This window comes from Hypomesus nipponensis, chromosome 9 (genome assembly GCF_054491055.1).
Source record: "Hypomesus nipponensis isolate SF chromosome 9, ASM5449105v1, whole genome shotgun sequence".
NCBI lineage: Eukaryota > Metazoa > Chordata > Actinopteri > Osmeriformes > Osmeridae > Hypomesus > Hypomesus nipponensis.
The window spans coordinates 24,816,039-24,832,208 of NC_140369.1; the positions used below are offsets into that span (position 1 = coordinate 24,816,039).

The window sequence follows — 16,170 nt, forward strand, 5'->3', positions numbered from 1 at the left end:
GAGACAGAGACAGAGAGAGAGAGAGAGAGAGAGAGAGAGAGAGAGAGAGAGAGAGAGAGAGAGAGAGAGATGGTGTCATTCTCACACAGACACCTTGTCAGCCTGATGTGTGAGATGGAGGTGATGACTTCACCCTCTGGCTGCTCTCACCCACACAACATCTTCTCTCATTTCAATGAACTGAAATCCTTTACAGGAAGGAAAGAAGATAGAGAGAGACATATAGCATGTAGAGCTAGAATTTGTGAAGTATACAAACTCTCATATAGCGAGCAAGTAGTAGAGAAGAAAGATACGAAAAATAGATTTTATACAGTAATGGTAGACAGTGAGAAATTCAAAGAGGTGTATGTGTGTTTGCACGTGTGTGCATGTGTGTATGTGTCTGTGTGTGTATGAGTGTGTATGGTGTGTGTGTGATTGGTGTGTGTGATTGGTGTGTGTGTGTGGTGTGTGTGTGTGGCAAGTGTGTGTGTGTGTGTGTGAGCCCTGTGAGGTATGGTATTATGTTTAGTCTTGTTCCTCTGATGAGCGAATCGTTGTTTTCACATCCGCTGGTGCTGAGAGACAGTTCAGCTCGCCGTGCCATCTCCCTGCGGAGTATTTATCCAAAACACATGAGGTCCACCGTGTTATGGTTGAGGGGTTAGAACTGTGTGACACACTCTTAGGGGAGTGTGAAATAGTTCTGTCTATTTGAAAGAGATCTCATGTCAGGTTCAGAATACAGTATTTCCTGTACTTGATCTGCAGTTTACTGTAATGGACTTCAGTGATGGAGGTCGATGTGACTTGTACACAGCACTGGCTAGCCTTACTGACATGGTGTAACATGCTAGCTGGTTATAGCATCAAATCATTGAATAAGATGGATGATTTTTTTGTCCGCTGGTTCGGGTAGACATATTTTGCATGCAAATTACATTAATATCTTTAACTACCGCGCTGCACCTGAGCTGCTCCAAACTTTTCCCAAACTTTTTCTTGTTAACCACTATATATTATATATTAATTCGTTTATTCATTTATTTTGTCTTTACCGATTTAATCCATACATCTACTGTCTAGTTATACGTTTACTCGGCGCGGCTTTCTTCCTTGGAGCTCGACGCTACTGTTCCCGTTGAACTAACCAACTCAACGCTCTTGACGGATTATCTTGGTTGGCATAAACTATTCACGTAAGTTAACTATAATGTCTCACGACCACTCACTTTGTCCTACATGTGCCATTTTGTTCGATAAGTTGACTCTGTTAGAGAGTCGCGTTCAGTCGCTTGAGGAAGAACGTATGCTAGTAACTTTAGATGCGACTGGTGCAACATCACAGACAGGGAGTCCTAGCGTGAGGGAGAACTCAAGTTTAGCCCCACCGGTTTCACCTTTGCAGCATGGTGGGAGTGGGACTCCTCAGACGTTAGTGATCGGTGACTCCATCACTCGTACCATTAGATTAGAGCAACCAGCGACAGTTTACTGTGTACCGGGGGCCAGAGCTACCGACATAGAAGCTAATCTTAGGGTGCTGGCTAGCACTAGGGCTAAGGCAAAGGCCCAAGCTAAGGCACATGGCGCACGCACTGATGATAGGTATGAGAATATTGTCATTCATGTCGGCACCAATGATGTAAGGCTGAGGCAGTCAGAGGTCACGAAGGTTAATATAGCTCGGGCATGTGACCTTGCTCAAAAGATGAGTCGGCATCGAGTAATAGTCTCTGGCCCACTACCTGTTAGGGGGACTGACGAGATCTACAGCAGGCTTGTCTCTCTCAACCGCTGGTTGGCTCGCTTTTGCTCAGAACAGGGTTTAGGATTTGTAGATAATTGGTCTCGTTTCTGGGCCAAACCTGGCTTGTTGAAAAGTGACGGGCTCCATCCTAGCTGGAGAGGTGCTTTTCTTTTGTCTAGGAATATTGAAGCTATTTTAGAGCAGGCCTGACACTCAACAAGCCGGGCCACAGTCTCTTAGAGAGTCTGATAGATATGTTGATAGGCATGTTGTGAGCTGTTGGGGGCCCGATAGCTCAGCTTGTAGTGTAGCCAGCGTGGATGCTGATGTTGTTTCTCCCATTGAGACGGTGTATGTCCCCCGCCATTTTTCCAAATTCCGGCCCTCAATTATTAGGAATTATACCAATTTGATATGTATTCAGCCTTGCTCCCCCGTTGCTCTTCCTACTAAGTTCTCTGATAGCAGTGCCACCTTTTCAGAAGGATTACCTACGTCTAAAGCTGCCAAAAACCCATACTGGAATGTTGGGCTCCTAAACATCAGATCTCTATCCCCAAAGGCCGTTTTGATTAATGATCTGATGTCTGAATGCAACCTGGACCTGATTGGACTCACCGAAACCTGGTCAAAACCTGAAGAATATTCCTCCCTGAATGAAGCATCGCCTCCGGATTTTGCGTACTCGCACATCCCTCGTGTCTCAAAGAAAGGTGGCGGTGTTGCTATGATATATAAAGCTAGCTTCAACCTTAGCCTAAAATCCGTAAATACCTTTAAATCATTTGAGATAATTTGCATGAAACCACCAACTACTCTAAAAAGGACTAATTCTTCTACTATTGCCCCCCCTCCCTCATTTAGTTTAGTTACTCTATACCGGCCCCCCGGCCCGTATTCCCTCTTCCTAGAGGAATTTGCAGATTTTAGTGCTGATCTTGTGACATATACTGATAATGTCTTAATTATGGGTGATTTTAACATCCATGTGGATGACCCAAAAGATCCTCTAAGTAAGGCCTTTACTGCTCTATTGGATTCCACAGGTCTCACTCAGGTGGTTTCTAAACCTACCCATCTTCACACGCATACATTGGATTTAGTTCTCACACGGGGAATCAAGATTAGTGACATCATTGTCCACCCCCACAATCCTATATTATCAGACCACTGCCTGGTTACCTTTAAAATGGATCTCTGCCAGAGCCTTGGAGGCACCCAGAATATTTCTACTAGCCGCTGCATAACCCCAAACACAGCTATGGAACTGGCTAATATTCTACCTGCTGCACTAGAAGCACTGGACGTCCCAAATAAATCATTAAATGCTAAAACAAGGGATCTGAATTTGGTTCTTCAGTTGTCCCTAGATTCTGTTGCCCCACTCAAACCAAGGAAAAGAAAAGACAAGAAAATGGCTCCATGGTATTCAGAGGAAAGCCGCACTCTCAAGAGGTCCACTCGAAAATTAGAGCATAAGTGGCGTACCACTAAATTGGAGGTTTTCCGCCTGGCCTGGAAGGACAGCCAAATTGAGTACAAGCAAGTCCTCATCAGGTCCAGATCAGAATATTTCTCGAAATTGATTAGTAAGAACAAACACAACACAAAGTTCCTATTTGATACTGTTGCAAAACTCACTAAGAAAAGTACACTCTGCGTTAGTTCAGATCTCTCTCCCAATGATTTCTTAGATTTCTTTGACCAAAAAATCTATGCAATAAGGGACAAACTACAGACTAGGCCTGGAGGAGTGGCCATCAACACAGAATTTGACTCTATACCCAGCATGCTGCATGTTGAGGCTCTTACCCACTTTAACCCTATTTCTATGGAAGGTTTCATCGAGCTGGTAGATTCCTCGAAACCCATCAGCTGCCTTCTTGATCCTCTCCCTGCCAAACTTTGTAGGGAACTTCTCCCTATTATTGGACCTTCCATGCTTAGTATTATTAATGAATCTATTGTAACTGGACAAATCCCTGACAATTTCAAACAAGCTATTATTAAGCCCCTTCTTAAAAAACCAAACCTGGATCCAGGTTGTATTAGCAACTATAGGCCAATTTCAAATTTGCCATTTCTCTCCAAAATTTTAGAAAAAGCTGTGGCACAACAGCTAACTGAGCACCTCTCCTCAAATCAGCTTTATGAACCTCTCCAGTCTGGATTTCGTCTTCACCACAGCACTGAAACTGCATTAGCTAAGGTAGTCAATGATCTATTATTAGCCTCTGACGCGGGCTCTATCTCTGTTCTGGTTCTTCTAGACCTTAGTGCAGCATTTGACACTGTGGATCATGAGATTCTCCTGGAGCGTATGGAGAACTATGTTGGGATCTCTGGTACTTCACTTCAGTGGTTTAGATCGTATCTATCTGATAGATCACAATATGTCCACTATGATGGTTGCTCATCCAGGAGCACTACTGTAAAATACGGAGTACCACAGGGTTCAGTTCTAGGCCCTCTGTTATTTTCACTCTATATGTTGCCTTTAGGAAACATAATTAGAAGCTCTGGGGTAAATTTTCACTGTTATGCAGATGATACTCAGCTATACATGTCCATAAAGCCTGGAGAATTTCCACATGCTATGGAAAAATGTGTTTCCGGGTTGAGAACTTGGATGACAGCAAATTTCCTTCTTCTTAATTCGGATAAAACCGAGGTTCAAATTTTCGGCCCTAAAAAATACAGAAATAATGTATCCAATCTGACCTTAAACTTAGATGGTGTCAAAGTATCTCAAAGCCAGTTGGTAAAAAAATTAGGAGTCACATTGGACCCAGACCTTTCGTTTGAGTACCATATTAAACAAATCACCAGAACTGCATTTTTCCATCTACGTAATATTGCCAAAATACGAAAATTCCTCTCAAAGGATGATGCTGAAAAACTAATACATGCTTTTGTTACGTCCCGATTGGACTACTGCAATGTGTTGTTCTCTGGCCTCCCAATTACCTACTTGAAAAATTTACAGCGGGTACAAAATGCTGCTGCTAGACTATTGACAAAAACAAGAAAGTTTGATCATATAACATCTACTCTTATCTCTTTACACTGGCTCCCTATCCAAGCCAGAGCTGATTTCAAAGTTTTACTACTAACTTACAAATCTCTACATGGATTGGCACCACTGTACCTCTCCGGTCTCCTTGCACCCTATTGCCCCGCAAGGACTCTAAGATCTCAAGATGCCGGCTATCTGGTAATACCCAAAATTAAGAAAAAAACTGCTGGAGGTAGGGCGTTCTCATATAGAGCACCTCTTTGGAACAAATTACCTGTCTCAATTAGGGAGGCTGATACTGTTTCGACATTTAAAACTAGATTAAAAACGTTCCTGTTTAGTCAATCCTATGATTGTTAAATGTGTGTACTTTCTATGTAAACCTGGGGTGTGCATTTGCCTATGTGTGTATCACATGTAACTTTTAAATTGTAATTTTAGCTTATGTTCACACTGCCCATTTAAATGTTACAAATAAAGTAAACCTGTTATTGTATATTGTTACTGTAATAGTTCCGTTGCTGTATATTTTAATTGTTATAGTTTACTAGTTGGAGACAACGGGGGGCTGGTTGTTTTCATCCTTATTCGTATAAATATAACCTATTTTAGAGTTGTTTCCCCTGGAACAGATTTCAAGGGGGGCTGTCGCTGTCTTGGTGTGTGGGGCTGCATCAAATACCCTCTTAGCTTTGTTAAATTGCTGCACTAGTCCACACTTGACCGGTGGGGATCTCATTCTATTACGACTGAAACTGTTAGCTGCTCCTGGCATTCTCTAATCCCTGTTCTCCTCTCTGTCCCCCCCACACATCCCTTGTGGTGTGGGGGGTCTGAGCTGTCAGGACCTGCCTGGTCGTCGGTCTACCAACGCTGGACCAGGTCGTCAACCGGAAACCAGCCTCCATGACGGCCAACAGCGAGTTTCCAGGTCCCATCCAACGTCTATAAAGCCCAACAATGGATTTTTTGTGTTTCAAAACACATTGACACTGTATGACTATGTTTAGCTTGTGTTCTGCTCCTCTCTCTTGCCAACCGTCTCTGGAGGAGGGGATCCCTCTCTGAATTGCTCCTCCCAAGGTTTCTTCCATTTTTTCTCCCGTTGGGAGTTTTTCTGGGAGTTTTTCCTTGTCTTCCTTGAGGGTTTAGGTTGGTTGAGGGGCAGTTCTATGGGCGTATGTGAAGCCCTCTGTGACATGCTTGCGTCTAAAAAGGGCTATACAAATAAATTTGATTTGATTTTGATTTGAACTAGAAATTTATATTTTAAATGAAATAATTTATTTATGCCCAAATCCAACCAAACTGACTCCAGATCAGCACATGCACACATGGACATGGGGCACGCACACATACACACATGCACTGTGCGTGTGCAGACGTGCCTAATGCACTCAGTCTTCTGAGAAAATCTTCTAAAAACTGGCTTTAATGCTGGCATACTAAACATTTGGTGTTACTTTGTAGATATTACAATAGATTTGGCAATGACAGCAATGCTGTTGGACTTTAAAAGCAGTGTATATGGTTTGGCAGGGGCATATTTTGAGTTCTGATATTGGGCTGGTTTTGATTGGCCATTGGGCTGGTTTTGTCACACAGACCTGGCAACCCTGCTGCCAATGCATCCACATTCTGTGTTTGATGATGCTAGTTACGGAGTTCCCGACTTAATGCGAGCGCACAACACGCGCAAGTGTTGGCCTTTATTTCAGCGCAAAATAGTTTTTTGAGCTTCATGTAAAATAAACAGCCAATTTTCAATTGGTAAAACCTTGTCTAGTAAAATTGATGTATTTTTGTCTCTTAATTTTTCAGCCCCACCCTTACATTTCTTAGCCTGGTTTTCCAAAACAGTTACAACTGAAAGCAGCCAAGGAGCTCTCCACCTTTATTACTCATTTTAAAACTATTTGATACATTTAATATAAAAGCATCATAGAATGTAAAGTAACAGCTAGCTGGCGTCAGTTACTTGTAAAATGTATAGATAATGTTTAACAGTAAAATCTCAATTTAGCTTGCACCTAAAATATTTGAGTGTGCTAACATTAGCAATAATGTCAGGTAGTTCGAGGTGTATGCATAGGCTAACCATTAAATTAGCAGCACATTTCCCATATTTAACAATGAATAAACATGGACTTACCTGAAAGTGATGCACGGGCATCATCTCGCAGTTTATTTCTCTTTCTTTTTTCTGCCCCTGACTCCTCGTCTTTTTGAGGCAATTTTCGAATAGTTGACCTAGCCTACTGTCAAAGTTCGTCAGGCCACTGAGATAGGAAAGGGCACCCACGGCGAGCTTGGGAAGTTTATTTTTTTGGGGGGGGCACCATCGTAACTTTTTTTGAGCAATTAAATATATCTCTTGTTCTGCCTATGTTGTGATATACATGCCTAAAAGGTGCCTAAGATTTCTATACTGAAATAATATTGGCATTATAATTATTATAACTATGATGATTGTTCAATTGGCAATTTTTTGGTGCCCCCCCAAGACTCGGTGCCCTACGCACAGCGCGTAGTGCGCGTTATGGGAGCGGCGGCACTGGAAGCAGTTGGCCTTATGTTTGAATTATTCTTGAATTCTTACTTTAAACATACATGAATACATCAGTTATTTTAGTATTACAATATTATACATATTGTAGGGATATAATCCTTTTCCAGTCTGTTTTTGTTTTCCATTATGATCTGAATGTGCTCTGGTCAGCTCAAAGATTCAAAGTTGTAGCAGTTATTTTGGTACTAAAAGTATTTGGCAGTAAAGGAGTTTCATGAGTCCTTGTAATAGCAGTGGTAGTATTTCAGTGACTCTGTATGGTTTGGGATCCTTCCCTTTGGGGGAGGGGGAGGGGGGGGGGGGGTGCCGGAGGATATCGGTGTTGTTTTTAGGGGCAAAGCTCTCCAGCCCACACCAGCCCTCGTGGCGATGATTGATGTTTGGGTTCTTTTTAAGGCTGTCATCTGTGTTTAGAGCGTGCGAGAAGGTGTGTGCGCAAAAACAAACATGCACATCTGTGGTGTGTGTTTGATGTGCGTGCGCAAGTGCACACTTCCATGGGTGTGCATAAGTGTTTGAACACTTATGCGTGTGTGTGTGTGTGTGTGTGTGTGTAGGAGTGTATAGAAGGCAGACGCTACTGCAACTCGATCCTTCTGCTGTACTGTCTACAGATCAATCTCCAGTTTAAACCCCCGGACCACATGTCCAGACAAGCCCTTAGCGACCCTAGAAATCCTATTTAGTTTGACGTGAAGGCTTTTTACTTATCTTTACCCATACTCAAACACAGCAGGCCGGTGCAGAAATTGTGTCCAGACTTGAAAACTGGATTTAGCACAATCAAAATGCTCACAAATACATCTTCATGCCGCTGTCTATATACAAATACATATTAAATATGACATTAAATATTATAGTAAATAATACTGGAAATACAAAAACATATGTATTTATTTGGCAGTTAATGAAACTGATTGGAAGGGCAGGGAGAAAGACCAAGCTTCCTGTAGAAAAAGGATACACCGATGGGAGTAAAAAGGAGGACTAGTTAATCTGGAATGGGAAATGGAGGATTATGTGTAGGAAACAGCAAACAGTCATTGCGTGATGCATGTCTTTGATGCCTCAAACCTTGCTATTAAACCTTGCAACTAACCTTCAGTTGGTAATTTCAGTTGGATTCAAAAGAAGACATGTAAAAGCAAGTTTTTTGTTTTTTTTTTAAACACCTTTCCTACTAAACAGAAATCCTTATATATCCATACTATATATGGCTATAGTCTTTCTTTGTATATTATACAGTATATTATATGCATACAGTACATGTACAGTATATACAGAGAAAGTGAGACCAATAGACAGATAGATAAGAATTGACATTCTTAATTTTCTTCAATAAGTTTACAGGTGACATACAGGGGACTATGCACAGAAACTGTTACCAGAACTAACAATATGTGTATAGAGTATGTATGTTCATATTTTATGATGACATGGGTCAGGATTTCAGATCCCTGACACAATACTGTTTATGGCTACAAAAACACATTTGATTTCCACGAACAGACTTTCTAGTATGAACGTCAAACTCTGAGATGATCATTTTGTACCTACAGTGTACAACTTCCCAGTCAGACTTTTAGTGATCACCCTGAAGCTTGTCTTCTGGGGGGCGGGGCATCAAGGGTTAGGGACAGGTAACTCCTGGGATCTCCTCCCACCTGTCCCACTCTTCTACACACCCTCACTACAGAACCTCCACCAGCACAAAGCCCCACACAGGGACCTGTCAGAGCTAATCACCCCGGGTGACGAGCATCCTGAGCTGGGCAGAGATCCACCGCTGCTCCCTGTGGACCGAGTGGAGCTCCATGTGAAGTCTCTCTTGTCTCACATGCGACAGGGTAAGAGGGAGAGAGTCTTAATATTTCTGATATTGGTTCTTGAATGCTTTTTGGAGGTGTTCAAGGCTTAGCAAATAACATTACAGTGGTTTAAGGTTTTGACTCTTGCTGCTAAACTTCAGTTGTTGAATACAGAGAGACAGTGTCAAATGTGCTTGGTAAAATAAAACCACACTCTTTTATCATTTTAAGTGGTTTTGGCAACCGTTTATCTTTCTTAAGGAAATCTGAGACTGTTTTAATGCAGGGGGAATTCCTCTCCTCTTTCTCTGAGCATAAGCCAACTATGTCATCTTCATGAAGGAGTAAAATAAGAAAGGAGAAAAGAGGGAACGAGGGATTAGAAGTTCTTAAAGATTATTGAGGGGAAATAACAGTTCTGCCCACAATTTTAACCCTTTGTGTAATAGGCAGATTGAATGTATATTTTCATGACTTTTAATGATGCATGTGTATCAGCATTCACGGTGGAGTTCCCAAAAAGCTATGAAATAATCAAAGTGGGTACACATAGATTTTTTGGGTTGAAATGTAACAAGTCTTTTTGTGTTGGTAGCAACTGGCGATGGTGGTGTCTACAGACAAACTCTCAACACTCATTCATTATGATTGAGAACTTCCGAGGACCATGATTCTTTCTTCTACTGCAAAGACTTTTACAAGTACAAGTTACAAGTACTTTTTATTTCAAGTCCATCTGCTATCAAGATTTCTGTACAGGGATCTGTAAGGAACTCTGTAACTTTATACTTTTTCAGTATTCAGTCAGTAAGTGCCACTGACATCTTTCTCAACGAAGAGACTTGGTTTGAAGGCCTGACCAAAGAGAGACTATGAGTGCTGCCTTCTCCTTCCCCTTTGGGGACCAGCACCCCCCCTACCTGAACAGGAGCAGTGGGCTGACGTACAGCTTGTCACCTCCTGATGGCCACAAACAGCACCGTCCACTGGCTCCCCACCTCCACCACCGCTACTCGGGCACAGACACGCTCACCCACAACATCCCCTTCCTCCTCTACCCCTCCAGCATGGACCCGGCTAGCCTCAGCCTCTACGAGGGCTCCTTAAGGGGCCCCGGTCCCGGCCTCCTCCCATACCTGCCCTCCTTCCCCCATGGGCGCCTGGGGGTGTACGAGTGCCCGTTTGAGCCAGCGTTCATCCAAAAAAGGAACGAACGAGAGCGGCAGAGGGTGAAGTGCGTGAACCAGGGCTACGCCAAGTTGCGAGAGCACCTGCCGGGGGGCAACAGTGAGAAACGTCTGAGCAAAGTGGAGACCTTGAGGGCGGCCATCCGTTACATTCATTATCTACAAGGTGTGGTTGAGGGGAAAGGGCAGGTGGGTCATGGGGCCAGTAGTGTGAAGATGCAGGACTCCAGGCACAGTGACGGAGAGTCACCAGCCCACTCCCTCTCAGGATCCTGCTCTGGGCTGGACTCTGGGGAGTCGGAGAGCTCTGGGAGTTAGAGCGGCAATCTGGGAGTTGAAGCATTGAAACGGCTTGCGTGGATGGGCATTTGAATGCTGAAAAAAATGAAAAGAAGTATGCACTAACATCCATTGTATTGACTACGTTGTAACATTAGAGTTGTGTTGTGAATGCATTTGAACATTAGAGTTGTGTTGTGAATGAATTTGAACATTAGAGTTGTGTTGTGAATTAATATAAATGAATACGTTGGGATATTTTTGAGGATAAAGCTTAAACAAAACCAGAAATGATACACTCAATGATCATGTCCATACTATATTATTTTACATTTAAGGATTTTTATAAATTGAAATTCCTCATATGATATTTTGATAAGTAGCTTATTGTTTTCAAGGAGAGAAAACCTGTAATTAAAATACGAGTACATCTTTCTCTGCAATTTTTTTACTGAAAAAATATACAATGGCATGGAAAGACTCACACCAACAAAGTACGTTTATCAGTTTTACATGAAGTTAAATGAAAAAATAGGAAAGTTATATATAAGGGAATGCAGATGTAGGCTATATGATCATCTAATGGTCATATTATCACAAATTAAGAACTGCCTTAGAAATTATGAAGGCCTGGCTGTCTTAGAAAATGTACACAGACACCTTACAACTAAACGTGTTGCTTATGAAAACAGCATTAATAAAAAAAAGGTTTAATTAACAACATCTCAAACTGTACATTTACTAATCCATTGGCCAAATATATTAAATAACCATGTTATTGTCGCACTTGGTTTTCAGACGCATCAATTATTATCATAATTAAATCTCAGAGCGTTTGACATTTTTCATGCCACCTTAAGTGCTTTGGCTTAGTTCTGCAAAAAAGTGCCACAAAGTAGGTGTTGAAGGGTTAGGGTGCGTAGGGAAGAAGATCAGCGCATTCGAGCCTCTAATCAGAGACTGTCATTTAGTTCTAAAACCACAATTCGAATAAAGGCCAACAGTCAGTCAGCCAAGTACACTTACGCTATTTATTTACAGAGCTATAAGGCTGTGGCATGTAAATCACAAGGGCTTAAATTGCATGATTGTCCAGGTTGTTTGAAACACAGGTTCAAGTTCATTCATTCATGTCTACTACCTATATTACCTTGGTTCTGTACAGGACTTTTTGATATTACAAAATTCATAACCAACCAGAGCAAAGTTTTGGACGGATCACTGATAGGAAACTGTGATTATAACTTAAATACCAACACACCACACCGTTGGCTTACATAGTCCTAGTGCTCTCAAGTCTCACGCATTTCAACCATTTCTCACGCTGAGAAATAAGGGATAACTTGTCCCGCTGTATGCATGGACGAAGCGCAGGCATACTGAGATGATAGTTGTCTCGAGTTACACAGAGTCAATTCAGAAAACATCACCAGCACTCCACCTCCCAGTCGGCCAGAATTTTGACCCAAACAGGTGCAGGTAGTATGGGAATCTCATGCCAAACCTTTGATAAAACGTGAGAGACCTGTAGTCCCCCTCTGAGACAATACGTATTCAATCATTGCAGGCAACGTCCCAAGTTGTATTAGAAAGAAGAGGTGGCTGCATGAAAATGCCTTTCCGATCGGGTAACTCTACATCGAAGAATCCAAGAATGTTGGCCTCGTGAATTTAGGTTGTCTTTAATTAAAGGTCCCATGGCATGCTGTGTTTGGATGCTTTTATATAGGCCTTAGCGGTCCCTTAATACTGTATCTGAAGTCTATATCCCAAAATTCTGCCTTGGTGTAGAATTACAGCCACTGCAAGCAGTCCCACAACGAGCTTTTCTTATGACGTGCCATTTCTGTGTCTGTAGCTTTAAATGCTATGAGGAGGAGAGAGGCGGGGCTAACTGCCATGCTCCAGTCGTTTGCAAGTCCTTTGTTATCTCTCAAGGAAAAAACGATATCGCGTTCGCAGGTTGTAGCTCATTTTCTCATTGGCGTGCCAAATTCTCTGGGCGGGCAAGCAGAGAAAGGGGAGGTAACCTTTCCTTTAATGACAACATAAGAGGAACATATTCAAATCAGAGCATTTGAGCTTTCATTTTCTCAAAGGTGGAGAAGAATACCCAGGGCTTGGTTTACACCTATCAACATTTCTAGCCACTGGGGGATAGGCAGGCTAGGGGAACTCATGAATGAATGAATGAAAACCTCCTAAAGTGAAATTTTCATGTCATGGGACTTTTAACTACTTTCATTTTCCCCACAACCACACATTTAGAAGTGTCGGAAGATGACTGATTGGTCTTAAGCATCAGCCACCTCACTTCCTCAATCATGCACTTATTCCAACCACATTGTGGAGTCGGTCTCCCAGATTAATTGCGTGAGCAAGATATCAAATTCTGGTAATTCTGCATGCGTTACACCAGCGTCTTAACTGGTACCACAAGGCTTTTGCGGTTTCTTGCTCAAGCCCTGACTACTTGCGTACATTAGAGTATGTGAGAATGCCCATATTTGTTTTTAATGACTTGGCTTGTAATGAAATGGACACGTGTCTTTAGGGGAGAGTGCATCTTCAAGACCGACCTAACGGGAGGGACGAACGGCTTATCAGCCATTTGCGACTGAAAACTAATAGCAAAGAGCGGGTACCCCTCTGTTCATTTGGAATTATTCCGATTTATTAACATCTGCATGGAGGAAAGAACCAAATTGGCCGATATTCGCTTGTCATGAACATTTCATAATTAATGAATGGGGCACAATGTGATTAGCTAACTGAAACAGCAACTAGTCATTGTGACGTGGTCTTCTCCTCTCAAATCTAGTATCAACACAAAACACAAGACATTAAAGGACCAAAAAGTGATACCCATAAATAGGCTTCGCATCTTGTGTGAGAGGCGACAACTGTTGATACACGTTTAGCCATAGTTCAGTCACAGACACACACTTCAACCACCACACATTCCGTTACATGACAGTAATTCTACTCCTAGACATTTGCGAGGGGAACTTGGCGAGTGGCCAATGAAGTCACAGCATAATATACCATGTCTGTCACAGCCAATCAGAATTCACAAAGCTTGACCAGTGGCTGAGGACAGATCACTGTTCTTACAAAACTCATTCTCACTAAAAGACATTTTGCAATGTGCTGCACTTGTCAAAATGGTCAACAGTTGGTTATACAAAACTCACATTTTTAGTTTACTCAAAACTCAAAATAGTTCACACTTGTTTCTAATGATGTTATGGTCCTTCAAGATAATGTCATATGAGTACATGAAATACAGCAAAGAGCTGTTGAACCCAGTGGAAACGTTGAAGTAAGTCAGTGTCAGACTTTTTACCATTGGCATTGGAAGTGTACAGAGTCCACAACTCAGAAAGGGTCAAACATCTTTGATTTCAGTATGTGGAAGTATATGTACACTCAGACACTTGCTTACAGTACAGTTCTATGTTGTTGCTGTAAACTGCATCATATTGAAGGGTATGTAAATATTAGTGGTGGGCCATTATCGGCGTTAACGTGCTGCATTAACGTGAGACTCTTATCGGGCAATAAAAAGAATATCGCCGTTAATCTATTCTCAAAGTGAGGTTGGGAGCTGGGTCTATTCTACGCAAGCTATGATGACTTTCACCTTCATATTTTAGCGTGGATGTATACCTAGCCGAATTGCACTGTTGGGGGAGAGAACGAGTCTTCGAACCTGTGTGTATGCCTTCTGTATGAAATTATCACATCAAACGTGACGTGCTAACATGGATGCAGCTATGAAGCCGCCTGGTTTGCTTCAGGGAAAACGTATTTTTAAGAAGCTTCCCAATGGAAACCTCGACAAGACTAAGGTTGTTTGCGCTATGTGCTATGCGTAATTAGTTTACTGTAGGAGTAGCTTGACGTTGTCATACTCATAATTCTAGTCAGAATATGAGTCTGAAAACTCTCTGTTGGGCTGTGACTATGGGGCGTGTTTCAACCAAACTCGTAAAACAAATGCCTCTACGCTCAATTGGATAGACCTACAACCAATCAGAGCAACGTAATATGTTGTTTGTTGAAAACGAATTCAACACAAGGGCTCTTTCCTGACGTTGTTGATTACGTTACTGTTGATCATCTGTCCATCATCGTATAAAGCCCGCCCTGGCAATTTCATTGGTCCGCCCAGATCCTGGTTTTATGTAGTTGTTCCCAATACGAGACCCTCCAGACCCAACTTCCCGACCAAATTTTTTTGTGGGCGGGAGAAGTTGGGCTGGCAGCCAGGCTACTGTAGGAGGCCTTCTAGTCTCAAATACCACCTAAACGCAAAGCATCTCTTACCTAATGCGGAAGATACCGGGCCAAGCACCAGGGGCGGATCTAGAAAAATATTCATGGGTAGCAAGAGGGTGGCAGGAGATTTTGAGTGTTGGCACCCCGTGGCAGAAGTGTGTGAGCTAAAAATGAAAAAACTAAAGATGTGTGACGATATGTAACAAACGTAACGCTCCGTCACAACAAGGTGTCGGTTGCCACTCGCTGGGCTAAAACGCACAACCTCTGTCTTGCCAAGCGCGACCACTACCAGCTAGGCCAAAGAAAAACTAGCTATTTGTTGACGCGAGTGGCCTGCTACACACCTGAGGAGTGAGTTTCACGGTTTTCACACCGTTACACATGCCTAGTCAGTAAACACTCTGAAATGAATTTCAGGATTATAGGTCACATGACCAAAAAGCTATTAAAGGTTGAAGATTTGTTTTGAATACACATTTTATTTTTAATAACCTGAGATGAAAATGAACAAAATAAAGGCTGTGCAGCATGAATGCATACATCTTCAACAGTTAAACATTATTTTGACGCTCCTAGTTCATGTAAAAAAAAAAAAAGCTATTGACTTTTGAAATTTGTAATTTGTTGACGTTTCCTAAACATACGCGTCGTTTAGGCATCCAAAATCATTGGCCAAGCGTTATGTGCATTTAGAGTTTTCTTTGTTCTTTGGGCTTACTGTATGCAAGTGCTGAATATACAGACATGCAATACTATATGACGTGCATTACTTACACCATACTTCACCATACTAAGTGATGATTACTATTCTTTTTTTCTGCAAAATGCATTTTACTGTATACAATAAAGTATTTTTTTGCAATTACATAACCCGGACACAGTGTTCTCAGTTTTTTATGACTGGCTGTGTGTTTGATCTGGAAGCATTTGTAGATTTTGAGCACAGATAAAAAGGTTTTTGAGGAAGTAGTTTGATTTGGCCAGACGAGTGATGGCTTGGTTTAAAGTTTTGAGAAATTGGTTTCCCAAATTTTGGAGAAAAACTGTTACCACAATAGAATACCACTTTACCACAAAGACAGATACGGGTTCACAGCATTCAGTGCAGGTTGATATGTTTGCAGAGAAGTTAGCCGGGTGTGCTCATGAGGTAGAGCAGTGTTATGTCTCTGACATTCCATACCAACTTTCGGCCCTGCTGCGTGTGACCCACCCCCCTGTCCCCTCATGTCACCCCCTCCCCTAGACAAATGACACTCATTGTCTATATTTATATTCTCTGTTCTGACCAACTG

General features: G+C 42.1%; 1 protein-coding gene across 1 annotated transcript; it reads left to right on the forward strand.

Annotated features, from left to right (window-relative positions):
- Window positions 1-9,927: 9,927 nt before the first annotated feature.
- LOC146273941 (achaete-scute homolog 5-like) lies at window positions 9,928-11,215 on the forward strand. The gene has a single exon (XM_084704520.1). It carries the CDS (start codon window positions 9,998-10,000, stop codon window positions 10,628-10,630), a length of 633 nt encoding a protein of 210 aa, XP_084560646.1. The 5' UTR covers window positions 9,928-9,997; the 3' UTR covers window positions 10,631-11,215.
- The last annotated feature ends 4,955 nt before the right edge of the window (window positions 11,216-16,170 follow it).